The sequence below is a fragment of the Marmota marmota genome, unplaced genomic scaffold, assembly GCF_001458135.2.
Source record: "Marmota marmota marmota unplaced genomic scaffold, marMar, whole genome shotgun sequence".
NCBI classification, from domain to species: Eukaryota; Metazoa; Chordata; class Mammalia; order Rodentia; family Sciuridae; genus Marmota; species Marmota marmota.
The window spans coordinates 27715182-27735992 of NW_026000016.1; the positions used below are offsets into that span (position 1 = coordinate 27715182).

Genomic DNA, 20811 nt, shown 5'->3' on the forward strand with positions numbered 1-20811 from the left:
CAGATGGTAATTATCCCTTGGCTAATGTGTTCTGTTTTTGTTTTGCTAGGTAGTTTCTTTTTTTGGAAGTGTTTGCATGGAGAAAGCTCCACTGAGGATATGTGTCATACTTTGGAGTCTGCTGGACTTAGCCCTCAGCTGTTGTTGGTAAGATTTTTGTTGCTGGATGCTGCTATTCTTTGCAAATGTTAGCTACAAGGGTTTATCTTTTTTAAAATAGTTTACTTTTAGCATATTGTAGAACATACTTAAAAACCTCCTAAGAATGATCAAATTGTAATCACGAAATTTAATAGAATTATATATATGGTGGGGGGAGGGAGGGAGGGGAATCAGAGTGAGTCTAATGGCAACCTAATGGTGAGCCTAAAGATTAAATAAATTCCACTCTGCCCACACAGCACACATGCACACAAAACAATGAGACAGTTATTAAAATTAAATTTGTTGTAAACTTAAATAAATACAGTGGTTGATAGGTATGTTAAAAGTCACTTTGTTTACTTAGGTGTCTTTATTTAAAACATATTTTTCATAGCTTGTTAGTGATTTTAAAAGGAAAGTTTGGTGGTCTCGTGTACTTGTTCTCCATTGCCAAGACCATGGCATCTTTGGTACAGCCAAGGCAAGGGCAAGATTCACAGCTCACTCTCTTCACTCATACCTCCCGACAGTGGCCACTTCACTAATCCACAGCAAATTCACACATAGTAGCATCCTTACTGGTAATATGCTTCTACAAAGAGGTTTGAATTGGGGGTAAAGACAAGACAGAAATTGGCAAACTTTAGGTATCCAGCAGATATGAAGGATCTCTTAGGCTATCTCATTCTGACCCTCATGTTACACAATGTAACAAGTAGCCAATTCAAAAGGCTGCATTATTTATGTGTACAGGGTGCCATCTAAGAAAGCGCAAGATCTGAAAGAGATTTACATTTGATTTCAGTCTTTGCTCCTGAGTGTTTGGCTTTCTAAGGAAAAAGATATTTTGGATAAACCACAGTCTGTCTGCTGTCTTCACACGATGCTGTCCCTCCTGAGCAAGATGAAAGGTAGGAAGCTGCTCCATACTGTGTGTAGTTCACCATTCTCAGGATTTGGGCTGCTGCTCTTAGAAACAATATTTGGTGTTTGAAATACCACAGAAATAGGCAGGGAGGAGAGTTTTAATGAAAGGAGGCTGTAGTGTACAAAACAATTCACTATAGGGATTCTTTTTGTATTAATAGAACGATTGTAATACATTTGAAGTATGCTTTATATGAAAATTAATTTTGTGTCGTCATAAAATGTAACATGACATGAATAACACATTTTCTTAACTCGGGCAAATTGAATAGTCTTTGGTGGAAGTAATTTTTTTTTATTTTTTATGATTATCAGAACAATAATCTATTAAGATATTTGGTTAGTAATGATGAAAATATTGCAAATAGGGGTTTAATGTTGATTCAGAAACAAGATGACTAACATTATAAAGAAATGGAATATAAGTGTTCAAAATAAAATAGATTATAAGATTTATCAGTTCATTCAGAAATACACCAATACATCTTTGTAAAATTTAGCTTTACACATGAAAGATAAGAAAAAAAATAAACAAGATAAGAATTTACTTTGAACTTTTCTTCCTATCCCTCTAGTGGCAATTGATGAGACCTGGGATTCTCAGTCTGTGTCCCCTTGGTGGCAGCAGATGCGCATGGCCTGTATTCAGGCTGAGAACAATGGAGCTGCTCTATTATCTGCACATGTTGGGCATTCTGTTGCTGCACAGTTATCAAACAATATGACAGAGAAAAAAGTAAGTTGGCAAAGGTGTGGCTTTGCTCTGTACTTATCCATTTGGCAAAGAGGATGCTTTTCCTTTCCTGGGAATTCCTTGTCTTCAGTTTCATGGAATGTATGGAATTTAAAATATGTGTCCATCAGGTTCTTATTTGTTTAAAGTTTTTTTTTTTTTTTTGGGGGGGGGGCGCTAATTTGGAGTGCTGCCCTCAATTTGTTTATTCAGATGTTGTACATACTTGAATTTAACATTTGCCACATGTCATAGGAGAAAAATGCTAAAATTGGAGGATAGAGAGCTAGCTCTGCCAGTAGCTGTTGAGCTGTGGTGAGTCCCTTCAAAGTGGTTCTCCTAGCTTTAGTTTTCTCATCTAAAAGAGGTTAGGGTTAGACTTTGTCTCAAGTTTATTCTTCTCAAGTTCTATGATTGTTTTATTCTTCACGCTTTTATAAACCTGCCCTTGAACAACTTAAGTTTCCTACTGACCTTTTGATTGAATGGTTTTTCCTTACCTCTTTAGAACTCAAATTTATATCTTAAAAAAAAAAAAAAACCCTAACATCTCATATATTTCATGGAGGATGCAATAGTTTTTCCTTGAGGATGTTCCATTAATTTGGAGAGACACCTGGGTAATTCTATGAAGATTCAGTTAACATTGTCAGCCATAGTAGTTTATAGGCTAAATTTAATATTGCCAACTTGAGATGTTTTATAATGATGGAGAGAGGAAATTTCAGATATTTTTAAGTTGGTCCATGTATTCTGAAGAGATATCAGTATCCTGATATTACTAATAGAAAAAACTGTTGCCCCTGCCAAAGAAGGCTTAGAAAATTATTTGAAATGTATACTATACTGATTGAACCAGGGTCATTATTACAGTAGCCCTCTACATTGTCCCCTGAGTCTTCAGTCTACTTTTGACTCTCATGTTTCATCTAGTCAAGTAGTATCATTGTGAAATAGCATCTGAGTGTTGCATTGTGATATATACTGTCTATAATGTTTCAAGATAAAAGTTTATTCAAGTTAATGTTGACCCAGAACATTTTCTGTTAGTTTTCTCAAACAGTTTTGGGTACTGATTCAGAAGCCCTGACTGATTCCTGGGAGGCTCTTTCTCTTGACACTGAATACTGGAAACTCCTGCTGAAACAACTGGAGGATTGTCTCATACTCCAGACTCTGCTTCACAGCAAAGGGAGTAGCACTCGAAACTCCAAAGTGTCGTCATTGCAAGCTGAGCCACTTCCAAAGCTTTCTGTTAAAAAATTGTTAGAAGGAGGAAAAGGTAAGCAAAAATTTAGCATTTGCATTTATATTTTTACATTGCGAGATTTTTTTTCTAAATTAATATTTACTAATTCTAGGTTTTAGTTAAAATAAAGCATCTGTGGGACTCCCAGCTTTGTGGGGTTTTTTTTGTTGTTGTTTTTTGTTTTTTTTTTGTGGTATTGGGAATTGAACCCAGGTATGCTCTACCACTAAGGTGTACCCAGTTCTTTATATTTTGAGACAGTCTCTCACTAAGTTTCCTAGATTCGTCTGAAGTTGGGATCCTCCTGCCTTACTGTCCCAAGTAACAAGTCTGTGCCACCTCACCCAGCTGGGCCTCCGATCTTTGAATCTGAGCCTGTCCTCCTCCCTCTCCCCACCTTACCCACTCCTAAGCATCTAATCTTACTCATCTTTCAAGGTCTGGCCACGTTCTCCTTCCTCTAAGAATTTTTTCCTCTTCCTCTGATATTTTTTTTCTTCTTCCTCCTAATACCCACAGAATTTTATTCCTTGTTTTCTTTGTATTGTTTTTTCCTTACATATATTTTTATTTTTTATTGACTTGTAACAATGTATTTTTTTATGGGATACTGTGTGACATTTTGTTTATGATGTGTAATGACCAGATCAGCATAATTGGCATATCCATCACCTCTGACATCTTTCAGTTCTTTGTGTTGGCAGCATTCAAAATACTCTTTACTAACTATTTTGAAATATACAATTAATTATTGTCAACCATAGTTACCCTACTCTGCTATAGAGGGTTAGAAGTTATTCCTCCTCTCCAGTTGCACCCCTGTGCCATTAATCATCCTCTCTGCATCGTCCCTCTCCTCCCCACAAGTTCCTGGTATCCACTCTTCATTCTACTCTCTTCTTCCTCATATAAGAAAATACAATATTTGTCCTCTTATCTTACATACTGTTTTCTGCGTAGAGTCATTAGGGTTCCTGTGCTTATATTTTGAAGGACCATAGCATTGTACATTTTTTATTATCTTTGGGTGCTCACTCTTACCAGAAGTTTTGTTGGACATTTCATAACAGGATGACTGTTTCTAGGTTTATCCAGTATTTATAGATTTTTATTTAATTAATTCATTTTTTATGACTTGTGATCATTTTTAATGTTGTCCACATTCATAGATTTTGAATGTTTTTTTAGCTTGCATTTATAAATTTTTGAACTATGTTGGTCATGTTGATTATCGATGACTGAATTTTTCCCACAAATATTTCATAGGCAAATTAGTTTTCTATTCAAGGTACTATCGTATTTATTTTCCTGAGGAGACTTGATGATCACAATTGTGATTTAAATGAAAGTGTTTTTACAGGTGTACTCATTTTTTGATATGTGTTTGTTAAAGTATCTTTTGAATTTGTACACATATAAAATTTGTGGTATATAGTGTAGACATGCATGCATTTGCATTAAATTTATCTAATATTTTCTGAAAGTATAAAGATGCCTTGAGATAGCAAATATCTCACTTGCCCTTGCCAGTTGAGTGATGGTCACTTTTCTATATATATCACGACGTTTTGGGGTCACCTTCAGGTTTAAAACTGAATGTAGCACTTAGAAATTTTCCAACGAAATACACATCATGCACTGTAAATTTACTTCATTTATCAAGCACTGCTGCTTATGTTTTAAATTCTCATTTTCTTTCTTGTCTCCAACCTGTAGGTGGCATTGCAGACAGTGTGGCCAAGTGGATATTTAAACAAGACTTTAGCCCTGAAGTATTGAAACTGGCTAATAAAGAAAGAGATGTAGAAAATCCAGATGAACCCAAAGAAGGTATTAACAGAGGTTTCTTTGAGGTGTCAGAGGTGGAGACGGACTTAGGAGCCATACCAGGTGATACACAAATAATGAGAAATATGAAATTGAGAGTAGAGAGGTGTGGTTGAGTTTTCATTAAGGAAATACCAACATCACCCCTCTCTTGTGACTTTCAGACTTGCTACGTTTAGCCTACGAGCAATTTCCTTGTAGCCTTGAGCTTGATGTGCTACATGCCCACTGCTGCTGGGAGTATGTTGTTCAGTGGAATAAAGATCCAGAGGTAAGATTCTTATAACTTCCTTCATGCTGATTTTGTTTCTGTGCTCATGCTGCATACATGTGGGGGGCTCTTTATTTACTGTTTCCCTGTTATCACAGCTCTGTACTAGCAACTCTGCCAGGACTTTTCATAATACAGTAAACTATGAAGGATAGATTTTGTCATTATCTCCACTTTAGAGAAGAGAAAACTAAGGCTCAAAGAAATTGAGTTCCCTGTCTAAGGATATGCTGCTGAGTGTCAGATTTTAAGCATAGATTTTTCTTTATTTAAAGTCAGCATACTTTATTCCACTTCCTAGTTAGGTTGTAACAAGTATATTTATTCTTTGTATGTTTGTTACTTCTCTTATATTTGCCTCAGATTCTAACAATTTTAAAAAGCCCTACTGTGTACAGGGTGATTCTTGTCCAAGGTTAGCCTTGTTGCCCTCGCAAACTCTGCTCAAGCTTAATTTTCCTCCACCACTCTTGGTAGCCACCATCTTTTCTCTGGGCAGTCATGGTCTAGAAACAGTATAGGGAGAAGATCCCAAGCTTGGATTTGAGTTCCAGATGATTTGCTGACCAACATCTGGTGACTGACTAATACCTATGATCTTTTTCTATTTCACTCCACTCCTTCCCATTAATGAAGGCACCAACCTTTCAGGGTTGATACCAGTACAGTAAAATGTAGAACGGTCTGGTGGATATTCTTCTTTGTCAATCAGTCCTTCACTTAGGGTTCCCTGGTTAGTGTTCTGGTAAATCATTTCCCTCAAAAATTCTTTATTGTCTTTATATCAAGTCACACCCTTCTAGAAAAATTCACAGGTGAACTATTTGCACTAATATATTAATAGCAATACATTCTTCCTTCCTTCAAAAAACGTGTTATTTAATATGTAATCACTTAAAGAAAGACAGTAAAATGTAAATGATTATATAATTTTAAAAAGATACTAAAATGTAAGTAATTTAAATAAAAGACCATTCTTTGGTTAATTAAACCTTAACCAAAAAGTGATATCAGGGAATTTTCTCTTCAAGGCTCTCTAATTAAATGGCATATTTTTTTTTGCAGTCCATGACAAAAAAGAATGTTAACTAGAATTAGGACATAATTTCTAAAATCCAAATAAATTAATTTATGTCTGAGAAAATGACATTTAAGAAGAAAACACTACTGCATTTGTTTACAAATCAAAGTGGACATAGCTTGCCCAGTGGACAGAGCTGACCTGGATCCCCCTTGCCACTGTGTATAGCTGCTAATGATCATAGCACATATCTAGTATGGCATTGGAAATGTCTCTGAACCCTGTCCATTTGTTCCTGCTATAAAAATAGTCATCTTGAAGAGTTGCAGAAGTTTATAGAGGGAAAAAAAAGAATGTTTAGTGTATGGCATTTCATTAGAGTTATTATTAGCCATATTTAGAATTGCTTGCCTTTAAAATGAGTGACTGTTTTTTTTAAAAAAAATATTCATCTCCTTGTCCCATTTTAAACCCGTGTACCAGCTCCACCATTACACACACACACACACACACACACACACACCCCTTCCTTCCATAGGCTTAAAGTAATTGAAATTACTATTAGGGAATTTCTAACACCAGTCTGTGTTGGCAGTGGTGATGTGTTTAATCTGTGTACAGGGATACAGAATGAGAGTACAGATATGGATAGTTTCACCAGGACTATATATTTTTTTAATTAGTTAGAAAAACTACATATATACACTCAAAGGAAAAGATACACTAATAGACTTATCTCTGAGGTTCTTTCTGTCAAAAGAGTCCCTCAAATAACAGATCTTGCAATATTTAAGGTTAGAGATGAGTATCATTCTTTTTATACATTTCTGTGTTTTTGAAATTGTTTACATTCTGTTCATTATCTGTACTCATTCTGTATTTGCATTTTAATTATCTGTACTCATTCTGTATTTGCATTTTAATATATCAACTTCCATGATTATAAAGAATTGAGTTTCAGACATCCCCTCTGATATTTCATTTTTCCTTTCTTGTTCTGATTTTTTTCTCCTTGGCACTTAGTGCTAACATACTGCATAATATACTTAATGGTCATGTTCATTGTCTAGTATCCTTGCTAGAATGTAAGCTTAGTGAAGGCAAGGCTTTGGGTGTCTTGTTCAGTATAGTATGCCTGGTGCCTCAGGCAGGACTTGCTTGGTGCATAGTAGATGCTCAATAAATATTTGTTGAATGATGAATGAATGACATTTGCAAAAGTGAACTTATTGTATTCACGTCTGTGTGAAATTCAAGTATTAATTGGAGAGAGAACTGGATACAAACCATAATGAATTTGAATCCAGATGTCAGCATAGACAGCTCTGGAACTTTCTAGGAATAATTCATTATACAGGTACTGTGAACTTATGAAGGACAATTGAAATTTTCCTACAGAAAGTTACTTTTTATCCAGTAATTCCGTGTTTTTATTGCAAACTTTAAATTTCTTAGAAAGCTTTATACAAAAGCTTACATAAACCATTGGTATTTGAAACATCTATTAAATACATTTTTTTTCTTTTTTTTTTTTTTTCTGTTTGTATATAAGGAAGCACGTTTTTTTGTAAGGTCGATAGAACACTTGAAGCACATTCTTAATGCACATGTTCAAAATGGTAAGTAAACATGTTAAAAACATCACTGATTGGTTGAGAAGAGTCCTCTTCTTTTAATAGGAAATGAATCTTCAAATTCACATCTCATTAAATTCTTGTTTGTCCTACCACCTAATATATTACTATGTATTGCTATAGTGAAATAATGATTGTTTTACCTTCTTGTAAAAATGCTATTTAGAAGATGGTGAGGGGGCTAGTATTGTCACCTTCTATTTCCCAAGCTGAATGTCATGTCTATGCTGTCCAATTGCCAACTGTTTCAGAAATTTTAATGCCACCACTTAGTGAATATGTAAATATAAAGTCCAGATTTTTTTGTTTGGCTTAAATACATTGTTTTGCGTTTTATTTTTTAATTTTATTTTAGTTGATGGTTACAATTTAAAAAAATCAGTCAGTGGACTATTTGATTATTGTCAGTGTTTGGCTATTATGAATTAAGCTGGTCTCAACAATTTTGTATTCAAAATCTTGTACATTTTGTATTTATTTCTCTTGGGTATATAATCAGCAGGATTGCTGGATGATGGATAGACACATATTTAGCCACAGTAGAGTCTGCCAGTTTCCAGGTGCTTTTACCAATTTGTAATCCCATCAGGATTTGTTCTCTGTACATCCTCACCAACACTTGCATTGTCATTCAAACTTTTTTAACCATTCTGGTGGTTGTATGATGGTACCTTATTGTGATTTTATGTTTCTGTTGTTACTCATGATGTAAATCTTCCCTTATGCTTATTGACCATTTTGATATACTCTTTTGCAGCACTGTTCAGACTTTTAAAGATTTTATTAACTTTGTAAATTTTACCTGAGATATAAGAAATGATATCTGAATAAATAGCCCATATAGTGTAATAAGCTTAAGGAAGGCAATAATTTGTTCTGTAAGATGACAGTGAGGCTATATAAGCATTCCATTCACTACTATACTCTTCTGTGCTCTCTAGGCATTGCGTTGATGATGTGGAATACATTCTTGGTTAAAAGGTTTTCTGCTGCTACATACTTGATGGATAAGGTAGGGTATTTTTAAATTTCATGTAGTGACTTCTTATTTAGTTAGTTAACTTAATTTAGTGATAGTAGAAGGAATGTTTACACTGAGCCTTGTTAGACTCTGTTTTTATGTGATATTACATTTTACTTATGTTAAGTGGCATTTCCAGTACAGGTACTTTAATGACATGATGAAGAGCACCAAATATCACTGGGAATAATATACTATAAAAATCTCTTAACCTGGGGCTGGGCTGTGGCTCAGTGGTAGAATACTTGCCTAGCATGTCTGAGGCACTGGGTTTGGTTCTCAGCACCACATATAAATAAATAAATAAATAAATAAATAAAATAAAGGTCCATTGACAACTATAAGATAAAATAAACCTCTTACCCAAAGGCATTCGGATGCCTGGTCAATTCAAACATTATTTTATCTTAAAATATATAAATATATACTTAACAATCTGTGTGTGTGGTGTTGGTGGTGGGTGCTGAGGATTAAATCCTGGGCCTCACTCATGCTAGGCAAGTTCTGCACCACAGAGTTACATCTCCAGCCCTGTTGTTCACCAATCTTGACCAATCTTGAATATAGGGCCAAGGCAGATTCTTCGAATAGTGTTGATTACAGTTCTTGTTTGGTTTCTTGCATAAACCTCATTCATAATGCATTGCCTGTCATTTCTAGATCCTAGTTCTTTAAAGTTGGATATAATCTAAGTAAAAAATTTTTAGATTTTTTATAACACATTCCCTAATTATTATCGTTGTTTATTCTATATATGATCTAACAGACCTAGGGGTTATTTATTCTTGTCCATAAATCCTTATAGAGCATTCACCACAGCATTCATATAAACAACTCACTTTAGTATTTATCAGTTATTTAATGAAATCATAATTACAATGACTTGTACAGGCAGCAGGAGATTTGAAGACAAACATAACATGTAAGCACAGACCTCATCTGATGAGAACTGATGCTGCTCTTATACTGGAGAGTAGCCATCTTGCCTCTTATAAAGCATTTTTGTTTGGCATCAGTTAAGTGGATGTCAAGAGAATCACCACTAGGATTAAAATATTTTTTTAAGTGTACAGCAATAGCCATCCTTGTATCATGAATAGATATTAAGGGTATTGTTCCCCATGGACATATTTTGTTTGATAATTTTTCCCACTTAAATCTAACCATTCTTGGGCTGAGGGTGTAGCTAAATGGTAGAAGAGCACATGTATGCACATAGCCTTGTTCAATCTTCAGCATTCCTCTCCTCAAAATCCTAACTATTTTCCCTCATGTTCACCTTTGTTACCTGTTTGATTATTATCTCTTAGAACTTTATTCTTTTGCCCTTTGTGATGATTATTTCTTGTTTTATCTCACTTCTGATTATCCCCCTTTTTTTGAGATAATATTAATGAAAAGTATGTGTGTGTTACACAATTTAGTTTCAGTTGAATCTTACTAAGTACTTATTGAATCAAGGAAATCTTTCAGAGCTAGGAGTCTCTTATTCACACATTTAATCCTCACAGTTTGATTTGTGTGAAAACAGTACTGATCTAGGAAGCAGGGAGTTTGTCATTATTCAATAAATCCTTCATTCAATAAATATTTATAAAGCATTATCTCTTATGTGCCAACGACTGTGGTAGGTTCTATGATGGCACAGATGAAAGTCATAGTCCTAGCCCTACTGGAACCCAGTCTAAAAGACAGGTAGGGAATTGTGGGAGCCCTGAAGAAGTATGTAGCAAGACAAGGGGAAAGCTTCTGACTCAGATTTTGATATATGAGTACATGTGAACCAGTAAAGAATGGATGAAAAAAAAAATGTGTTCCAGCAAAAAGTCCTGAAGAAAAGAGGCATCTTGTTGGATTCAGACTGTAAGTAGCTTCATGTGGCTGGAGCATAGGCTGTATGTAGGAAGGGAGGCTTCAGGGTCTGGATTTTCTACTAGTATTTGCAAACTGCTTAGCATAGGTTCTGCTTGGCACATACAGTGAGGGCTCAGTAAATGGAATCTATTGCTTGATATCAAAGATATTGTGATAATTTTAAGATAAGAATTACATACTAGGGCTAGGCTTGTGGCTCAGTGGTAGAGTTCTTGCCTAGCATTTGTGAGACACTGGGTTCAATTCTCAGCACTGCATATTAAATAAATAAGCAAAATAAAGGCCCATCAACAACTAAAAGAATATATATATTATATATTACATATATAATATATGTTATTAATTTTTTAAAAGAATTATATATAATTTTTTTAAAGAATTACACACTCAGATTTACATTGTAAAAGATGATTCTGGCAACTCTAGATAAGGCAAAGGGGAAAAGGGGAGGGAAGGGATGGGAGGGTATGTAGGAGTAGGAAAGACGGTGGAATGCAGTGGTCATTATTACCTTAAGTACATGTATGAAGACATGAAGGATGTGACTCTACTTTGTGTACAACCAGAGATATGAAAAATTGTGCTCTATATGTGTAGTATGAATTATAATGCATTCTGTAACAAATTAAAATTTTTTAAAAATTACCAAAAAATGAAATTATGGCATTTGCTGGTAAATGGATGGATCTAGAGACTATCATGCTAAGTGAAATAAGCCAATCCCAAAAAACCAAAGGTCAAATGTTCTCCCTAATATGTGGATGCCAATACACAATAAGGGGGGAGAGAGGAAGAATAGAAGTTCATTGGATTAGACAAATGAAGGAGAGGGACCGGGGATGGGAAAAGGAAAGACAATAGAATGAATCTGACATAACTTTCCTATGTTCATATGTGAATATACCACAGTGAGTCTCACCATCATGTACATCCACAAGGATGGGGTCCTAATTAGAATAAGATATATTCCAGGCTTGTATAAATATATCAAAATAGTTTCTACTGTCATGTATAACTAAAAGAAGGGCAAAAAAAAGATGGTTCTGGCAACAGCATAGAATATCTCATTAGACTTGGGATGGGCTGATCTAGTATTGCAGTAATCTTAGAGGGAAGGAGTAAAGAGCCTTTTGTACTAGAGTCCCTTCTCTGCTATCTCCTTATAGTTTCTTATCAAGTAATGACCCTGAGGGTAGAACTTTTACCTCTCACCTATTACCCTATAGACATGTATAGTTGAATCTTAGTAGGTACTTATTGGATAATGAAAATCTTTCGGAGCTAGGATGTGACTACTGTCTTTTGTTTTCCTTCTTTCTAACTATTTAAAACAATTGTGTGTTTTTATCAAGCAAAATCAGTAGGTGCTTTTTTTTTATTGGTGGCCTTAAGTTTTGCTCTAGCAACACAGTTATTTATACAAAAAGAAATACAATTTTTTGTACTTTTTTCTTCATATATAAAAAATATATGATTTATTTTTGAAAAGGATAATTTGCGAGCTCAGTGTGATATACTTTTAAGTTTTACCATAAAATTAATTGCATTACCTTTAGCAGAACCAACAGTTTATTAAGGAAACATTGCCATATTTTTTTAATGGTTGCATATATAGTTTTTAAAGTGATACTTAAAATGTTCTGTAACCTAGTAGTGCATTTTAATTTAAATTACCAAATAATACAGCATTTTGTTTCTTTTGTTGTAGGTTGGCAAATCACCAAAGGATAGGTTATGCCGAAGGGTAAGTGAATCTCTCTTAACCAGAAGTATGGTTGTTAATCCTATATGTTCCATAGTACCTTATTAACTTTAGAGGTGAACTTTGCCTTTTGTCAGTTTGATGACATATCAGGAGATTAGAAAAATGAAAAGTGAAGGCTATGTTAAGGAAACTGGTCATGAACTATGGCTTAGTTTAATTTACCTTTCCAGATTGTTGGGCTGTTTAAACTAAGTTTTCATACAGTGTGTCCAGTTTTGGACTATGGGCAGAAAGATAACCTTCTACCATTTATGTATAATTTTGCTCTACTTTGGAAATTTATAATAGAAAAATCCAACATCAAGTTGAAGCAGATTCATATGAATAGTGAATTTTCTTTCTTTTTTTGGTGTGGGGGCGTGGGGTCCTGGGAATTGAAACCCGGGATGCTCTTCCACTGAGCCATATCCCCAGCCCTTTTATTCTTTCTTTTGAGTCAGGTCTCACTAAGTTGCTCAGGCTAGTCTGTAACTTATGATCATCCTGTCTCAGACTGCTGAGTCACTGGGATTATAGGTGTGTGCCACCCCACCTGGTTGAGTAGTGAATTTGATGTGCCTAAATGTAATAACTATACAAATACAACATTGAAATTAAATGATATTCTTTTGTCGTTGTTGTTTTCTTGTTTGTTTCTCCATACCTGTTACCTTCTATAATTTTTATTACAATACTGAAATAATGAGTGTGGCTACATCTGTTAAGGGTTAATTTGCATTCTGTTAATTAAGGAGGCTATACCCATTGAGTGGGAGGTAGTTAATATATGAATGAAGACCCTAATTAGGAATCTTCCCAGCAAGGTGAAGACTCTGGAAGCCCTTACACTACAGGGCTTCTACTGTAAGACCTTGAGCAATTCTGTTTTTACCTCTGATTAATAGAATTGTTAATTAATTTGTTTATTTTGAATCAAATGGTACTCTGATCTGATTCACAGATGCTGGACTTGTATTTGAGGCCAGTAATTAATAGTGCCAGCTTTTTCCCAAAGTTTTGGATTATTCTTATTACAAATAGCCTAAGAAATATCAGGACACCCAAATTCAGGCCTCAGTTCTTAAAAAAAAAAAAAAAAAGTCACCATTGTCAAAGAATTCTGGTATATTCTCAAGAACATTGGTATGATTGGTGTGACCGGAGTTATGATTGTATGTTTGCATGTACATGTAAATAAACACACTCTGAATTATGTACTTTGGGGATGTGAGGAACTTATTATTTGTTGCTTTCAAAAAAATTATACCCGAATGCAAGGCCCCTTGGACAGACCCATTAAGGAATCATTGAGAAATATCTGTTGCCCACAGCATGAATCCAATATTTAGTTCTTGAGCTGGGGATTCTAGTTTTGTTTGGAGGATTCAGTTCAGTTCCTAAAAGATGTTCTGAAATCAGACCTGCCTGTTTTATTAGAACTTTTCAGGTGTGACTCTCACGTGTACTTTTTTTTTAGTTGCTGATGGATCTTTATTTTATTTCTATGCAGTGCTGAGACTTGAACCCAGTGCCTCACACATGCTAGGCAAGCACTCTACCCCTGAACCACAATTCAAGCCTTCATGTGTACTTTTTGCTATCTACTATGACTATTTGGCTAGCAAAGAACTATCTGTTTTTGTAATATACAAAGAACACTAGTTCTTGTGTACTTACTTGACCTGCATGCACTGAGATTTAGCCAGGGCCTTGGGCATTCTAAACGCATGTGCTACCACTGAGCTGTACCCCCAGCCCAGAACACTAAATTTTTAAAAAATGATAGTAGTACCACTTTTTGGTTGTTTATGGACACAATACCTTTATTTTGTTTATTTTTATGTGGTACTGAGGATTGAACCCAGTACCTCACACATGGAAGGCAAGTGCTCTACCACTGAGCCCCAGCCCCAGCCCAGTAGTACCACTTTTTAAAGCCAAATTTTAAAATTGTTTCGCTCTAAGAGTCTGAAGGAAGGAATTTAATTGTATTAATGCTTTGACTTCAAATCAAATAAACAGATGTGTTGTTTTTCTGATAGTTTTTCTATAGAGGCTAATTATATTCCTTTTTAAAAATAGGATGTGGGGATGAGCGACACAGCAATGACATCATTCCTGGGCTCCTGCTTGGATCTTCTTCAGACTTTAATGGAGGTAAAAGAGGTGTAGTTTCATTTTGAACAGCTCCTAAGATATTAACTATTCTGAAAGTTATTGGACATAAGAAAGGACTATTATAATGATATTATTTTCATTTATTCTCTTCTAAATTTTGACTTATAACTAAAAGATAGCAATGTTCCTTATTAAATTCTTACTGGAATTAAACTTTGTCTTTTTTAATTACAGTTGGATAGTGTAGAATGTGAGTTTGCACATTGCTGTTGATAAACTCATTAGGATATTTGCAAGAAGTTTTTTTCTCCAATTCTTAACATAGCCCTCCATTTTCAAAATCCTTAGGCAGACATTAGCAGGGATGAAATACAAGTGCCTGTCCTGGATACTGAAGATGCTTGGCTCTCTGTAGAAGGACCTATCTCGATAGTGGAGCTGGCCCTTGAACAGAAGCACATCCACTACCCACTAGTGGAGCATCATTCCATCCTGTGCTCCATCTTGTATGCAGTCATGAGGTTTTCTCTGAAGACGGTGAAGCCACTTTCACTTTTTGATAGTAAGGTAAGTTCTCAAAGAATTTCAGAGTTATTTTGGAGTTTCAGGGTTAGCAGGTACATGGATTTTCTTATTGAATAGAGGTTGTTCAGTACTTTTATGACTTATATAGGATAACTTGTTGTGAGGCTCCAGGTCCTTATTTCCTTCCTGATTCCATTCCATCCTTTAGAGTGTTGCCCTCTCAGCTGTCTTCTCATTCTTTGTATTCTCCCTTGATAGACTCATTCTCTACCATTTGATTATCTCAAGACCTGACCTATCCTCAGAGTCTGAGGCATGTATTTCTATTGGACATTTTTCTTTGAGTGTCCTAAGGGACTTAGGACACCTCATATCTAAAATATATCTTTGGACCTTCATCCCATTCTGCCCTTCACCTAAACTTGCCGTTCCTCCCTGAATCCCTGGCTTGGATAATTGGTAATTAACATCATAATTTGTGAACTGGCACACACTAGAAACCTTGAAGTTATCTGGTTCAGTTCCCAGTTTCAAGCCCATTTACTTTATTATACATGCATTCTTAAAAGTTCTTCCTTAAATCCTACTAATCCATTTCTGTCCATCACTGTTCCCCTAGCTCAGACCTCCTCGTCTGTCCCTTGGCTATTAGAACAGCTCCCTTCTAATGACCCTGCCACCAATTCTTTCTTAAAACCCATGCTGCAAGAGCTGTCTTCTCAAAACATTGAATCATTTTGGTTCTCTTCTTAAGGCTTTTTGACATTGTTGAAGGATCAAGTCCAAACTTATTAGTAGAACATAACCTCCATAGTTTGGCTGCTGTGAATAATAAAACCATTTCCTCCTCCCCCACACAGGTGCCAGTGAAAAAGAGACAGGATTCCAACAAATGGAGATAAAAATGTCAATTTCTTTTCTTTCTTGGTACATTATAATTAATAGTGGAATTCATTATGCCATATCTGAACATGCACATATTTTGAACAATCTCATTCCCCAGTACCCTTCTACTTCCCTCCCTCCTCTCTCCTAATCTGTGCACTCTATTCTACTATCTCATACACATACATACATACATACATACACCCCCACACATACACAGTTGAGATTCATTGTGCTATAGTCACATGTGGACATAACATGTTTTTGGTAGATTTCATCTCCAGTACTTCCCCATGCCGTCATCTCCTTCCTCTCTCTTGATTGGTCTTTTGTTCTCCCTTCTATTTTTGTGAGATGCTTTTTTTTTTTTTTATTCCTTCTCTTTTTTTCTCTCTAGCTTTCACATATGAGAGAAAACATTTGACCTTTGACTTTTCTGCATCTGGTTTATTTCATCATAACATGCTGTTCTTCAGGTCCATCCATTTACCAGCAAATGACATAATTTCATACTTTCAGTCTTTTAAATAATCTATTATGTAAATACTACAAACTTTTTACTGATAGGCCTAAGCTGTGTTCTCTATTCTAGCTTCTATCAGAAAGTGGGCTCATTTCACCTTTCTATCAGACTTGCACACTCAAGAACAGGCAGTGGGTCCCCTGCAGGCCTCCCGGGGTACTTGACTCTGTAGGAACTGAGGATATGTTTGTTCTCTCTTCATTAGGGAAAACAAGGACATTGAATATTCAGTGTCCTTCTTTTAAATTCACCTGTCCATGTGGGGAAGAGTGAGTAAGGGTGGAGCAGGATACCTGGAATGTCATTCTAATGAGAATGCCATGTGGAAACTAGGAGAAAGGAGGCTTCACACAGCCATAACTTACCTTTATTGCCCTATCAGCCATTCTTTTCTTGTACCATGTGCTGTAATCACTGCTAACCACCACCCTCCATTCCTGAGAAACTGAACATTTTTATCACGTGTCTTCACTTGTGTTGTTTAATTGTCACATGCAACTGTTTTGAATGGCTCCTGTTTACTCAGTTTATCACTAAAGGATCATTCCTTCAAAGTTTTTGTCTTTGCCCCTTGAACTTACCCCCTCTTTCTCAAGTCTGTGTGCCATTCCTGGTACATAATAAGACCTCAATTAATGTTCAATACATTTGTAATTAGGAAATGTTAAAGAAAAGTGCCATGGCAACAGTGTGCAGAAGAGACTGGAATATGTAGCGTACAGAGTTTGGAAAACCATCAGAAGTCATGGAGAGGATGTGGACTGAGAAGAGGTTGTAAAAATCATGGAGGGATTTGGAGGAATCAGTAATCTAGTGACAGACTGGGTATAGTGCCAAAGAAGATGGAAGGGGTTACAGTTAAATCAGCAACATTTAACATTTAGATTCCACTAGTTGGGCTGGGGGTGTAGCCCAGTAGTGCAGTGCACACTGAGTCTGCACAGGCCCTGGGTTCAATCCCTAGCTGGAGGGAGGGAGGGAGGAAGGAATGAATTTAGGTAAATACCAAGTTTACTTTTGAAAGGAAGACTAGGGGAAGTCTCATGACCAATTTTAATCTTCCTATAAAATAATAAGCATTAGATGTGTATGTACTGCTTTTGAATAAACTGATATATCTTTCACTTGAAATTATAAAAGGAAAAAGTACTTAAAAGAAAAAAGAATAGGAAATACTAAAATTAGGTGCCTAGCTCAGTACTTTCCAAAAAAGGGACTTTGTGAAACCAGAACAATCCAGAACTGGACAAACACAATGATGGGGTGTCAGTTTTACCCTGTAGCATGCCAAGATGACTCAAGAGAACTATGTGGCTGTCATCTATAAATAGAAAGGCAGTATGGTTTTCTGGCTACAAAAAAAGAATCTCATTAGCTAAATTAGAATTATTTAGTCTGTCTGAGCCTCTGTTTTCTCATTTAGAAAGTGGAGATGTTTCTAGTGCCTACTTCTGATTAATGAGAGTTAACTGACATATTCAACATGAAGTATTTTGTAGTTCCTGAAAAACAGTAAATAATAAATGATATGATTATAATCCCTGAAATCTAAGACTAGTAGGTGGGAACTGCATAATAACAGATTGTGGTGAGTATGTGGAAAAACTTTTAACAGTGGTGCCCAGGAATGTTGCCCTGGGAATTTTGTGTGTCTCATCACTGAAGAGTGAGTAGCTTTAACCTGCTTGGCAGTCAAACTGCACCAGTAACCTAGAATCATAATAGGTATGGAAGGTACTAGAAGATATCTGGAATGACTTGTTTGCAAAAAAAGTAACAGTAACCCAGATGGTGGGGTCATTGCCTGAGGTAGTGGCAGCAGAAGTGGTGGGTCTGGAGCTAGATCCTGGTCTTCCAACTTAAAGGCCAGTGCTCTTTGCTGTTTCCTGTCAAGGAACTTCTGAAATGATATTTTCTGATATTCTGTTTTAATTGTTCAGACACATCAATTCTTAAACAACATAATTTTAAACAATTCAACATATTTTTAAAAGGATTCAGAGTATACACTATTCCTATGTTTTATTTATCTGTTGCTACTCAACAAATGATTCCATTTATTATCCCAGTTGTTATGGGTCAGGAATTCCCCTTATCTAGGCATCTCTGATGTAGTCTGTCATGAGGCTGTAGTCAGGTGTCGACCACAAAAAGGCTTCACTGGGGTGACTGTTGGCAGGATTCAGTTCTTTGTCATGTGTGCTTATTTAAGGAGAAAATAAAAGCACCATGAATTATTTGTGATTAAACAGTTTAGCTTTTTAATCTTGCCCTTTTTTCCCTGAATAATCTATACTCATCACTTTTCTTGATCTCTTTAGGGAAAAAATGCATTTTTCAAAGACTTAACTTCAATTCAGTTATTACCCAGTGGGGAAATGGATCCAAATTTTATTTCTATACGACAACAGGTAAATTCTAGTTATTGGATTTCATTCTTGTTTCTTGGGGGCAGGGGAACAATAAAGCAAAAATCCAGCTGACCTTTATAATGATGGCCACTTTCAAGGTAATGCTTGACAGCTAGTTTCCCTTTAAATTGTGTGTTCCTTTTTTGGTAATGAAAACAGTTTTTAATGGAAGAGCCACTCTTAGTTGACAAAAAAGCTAATAATTTCCTTGATTTAGGTCTTTTTGAATGAATTGTGCTAACAAGACACTGCTCTATCTCCTTCTCCATTTTCAAGTTCTTACTGAAAGTTGTCAGTGCAGCTGTCCAGTCCCAGCATTCAGTGACAAAGGAGAGAGATCCCTCAGAAGAGGCAGCAGCCATTCCTGGGAAGGATCAAGATTGGCCAGTTCTAGCCGTGGATCTAGCCCATCACCTTCAAGTTAGTGAAGATGTTGTTAGGAGGCATTATGTAGGGGAGCTCTACAACTATGGAGTTGACCACTTAGCAGAAGAGGTAATTATGACACCATGAAAGCTTACTGGGCTCAAGTTATAAATTGTTAATTGGAATAACGAATCAGTAGAATTTCTAATAAAGCTTTTTTTTTTTTTTTTTTTCATTGTTGTAGATGGACACAATACTTTTGTTTTATTTATATATTTCTATGTGGTGCTGAGAATCAAACCCAGTACCTCACACATCCTAGGCAAGTGCTCTTCCACGGAGCCATAACCCCAGCTCTCCAATACAGCTTTTTGTTCTTCCTTTTGTTGGAACTTTTAGGTACAAAAATAGAATAATAGAATATTAAAATATAAAACTATAATCAAATAAATTCCTATAGTGTGCTAGGCCTGTTCTGTGCGTAAGTACAGCAATGAGCAAAGGATCCAAGGCTCTTTCTGCATGGAATCAATGTTTGCTGGACATTCAGAAAAGCTCCTAATTTTTGTATTGAGTGAGAAGTGCTATAAGAAAAATAAAAAGCATCTTATGAATACATATGGACTACTACAGTAGAGTGTGGGGATCAGAGAAAATGAAATTCAGACTGAAGTCCAAAGGATATAAAGCAATCAGTCATTTAAAAACCTGGGGTAACAGTGCTTAAGACAGAGTAGCAAAAGTATAAGGCCCTGAGATTGGAACCAGCATGGCCAGGACCAAAAGGGCCAGTGTGGGCTGCCAGACTTAGTAAGCAAGGAGCAAAAATGTATGAAATGAGGAGGGGATGTTGGCAGGGGTCAATCACAGTCAGTATCCTAACCCATTATTATTCTCAGAACATTCAAAAGTCATTGAAGGTTGTAAGTAGTCATGATATGATCTAATGTAATTCCCTTCCTTTGCCAAGTGGGGAAACAAGACCTTATATAGTCATGCTGAATTGAAACTAGGTGATGAGGGGCTAAGGATGTAGCTCAGGGGTAGAACTTGCCTAGCACACTTGGGTTTGCTAGAACTTGGGTTTGAGCCCTAGGACTGACAAAAAGGGGCAGTGGGGAAGGTGGTGAGGGAAAAAAAATGAGCTGATCACCAACTTGGAGTTAAATGCTGTTTGATTTATATTATACTTTGATTACATACACAAGCTCAAAAACAAACTAGGATCTATTTCTTCATCCACAGCCTCCTTTTCTACAAAAAATAGATTGGTTAGCTCTTACTACATTATTTCTCCATGTCCACATTCTCAGGCCATTCTACAGGTTCATGATAAAGAGGTCCTCGCCTCTCAGCTGCTAGTGTTGACAGGGCAAAGGCTGGCTTATGCTCTTCTCCACACCCAGACAAAAGAAGGGATGGAGCTGCTGGCCAGATTGCCGCCCACACTCTGCACTTGGCTGAAGGCAATGGTAAGTACAACAAAGGAAATTAGGCAGAAAGAAGGTCATTGGGTATTTTACTAGATGAATGTTTA

General features: G+C 36.0%; 1 protein-coding gene across 2 annotated transcripts in view; it reads left to right on the forward strand.

Moving 5' to 3' along the window:
* The window catches only part of Rab3gap2 (RAB3 GTPase activating non-catalytic protein subunit 2), an 80115-nt gene that overhangs the window by 56300 nt on the left and 3004 nt on the right, over window positions 1-20811 (forward strand). Inside the window, exons 20-33 of one of the 2 annotated variants that reach the window (XM_015483627.2) lie at window positions 50-147; window positions 950-1055; window positions 1647-1807; window positions 2855-3086; window positions 4770-4943; window positions 5045-5151; window positions 7725-7791; window positions 8748-8818; window positions 12411-12446; window positions 14529-14603; window positions 14913-15131; window positions 18819-18908; window positions 19185-19403; window positions 20588-20746. In XM_015483627.2, the coding sequence (XP_015339113.1) occupies window positions 50-147; window positions 950-1055; window positions 1647-1807; window positions 2855-3086; window positions 4770-4943; window positions 5045-5151; window positions 7725-7791; window positions 8748-8818; window positions 12411-12446; window positions 14529-14603; window positions 14913-15131; window positions 18819-18908; window positions 19185-19403; window positions 20588-20746 (1814 nt within the window). The remainder of the gene's footprint in view (window positions 1-49; window positions 148-949; window positions 1056-1646; window positions 1808-2854; window positions 3087-4769; window positions 4944-5044; window positions 5152-7724; window positions 7792-8747; window positions 8819-12410; window positions 12447-14528; window positions 14604-14912; window positions 15132-18818; window positions 18909-19184; window positions 19404-20587; window positions 20747-20811) is intronic. The other variant, XM_048809341.1, reaches the window with a different exon arrangement.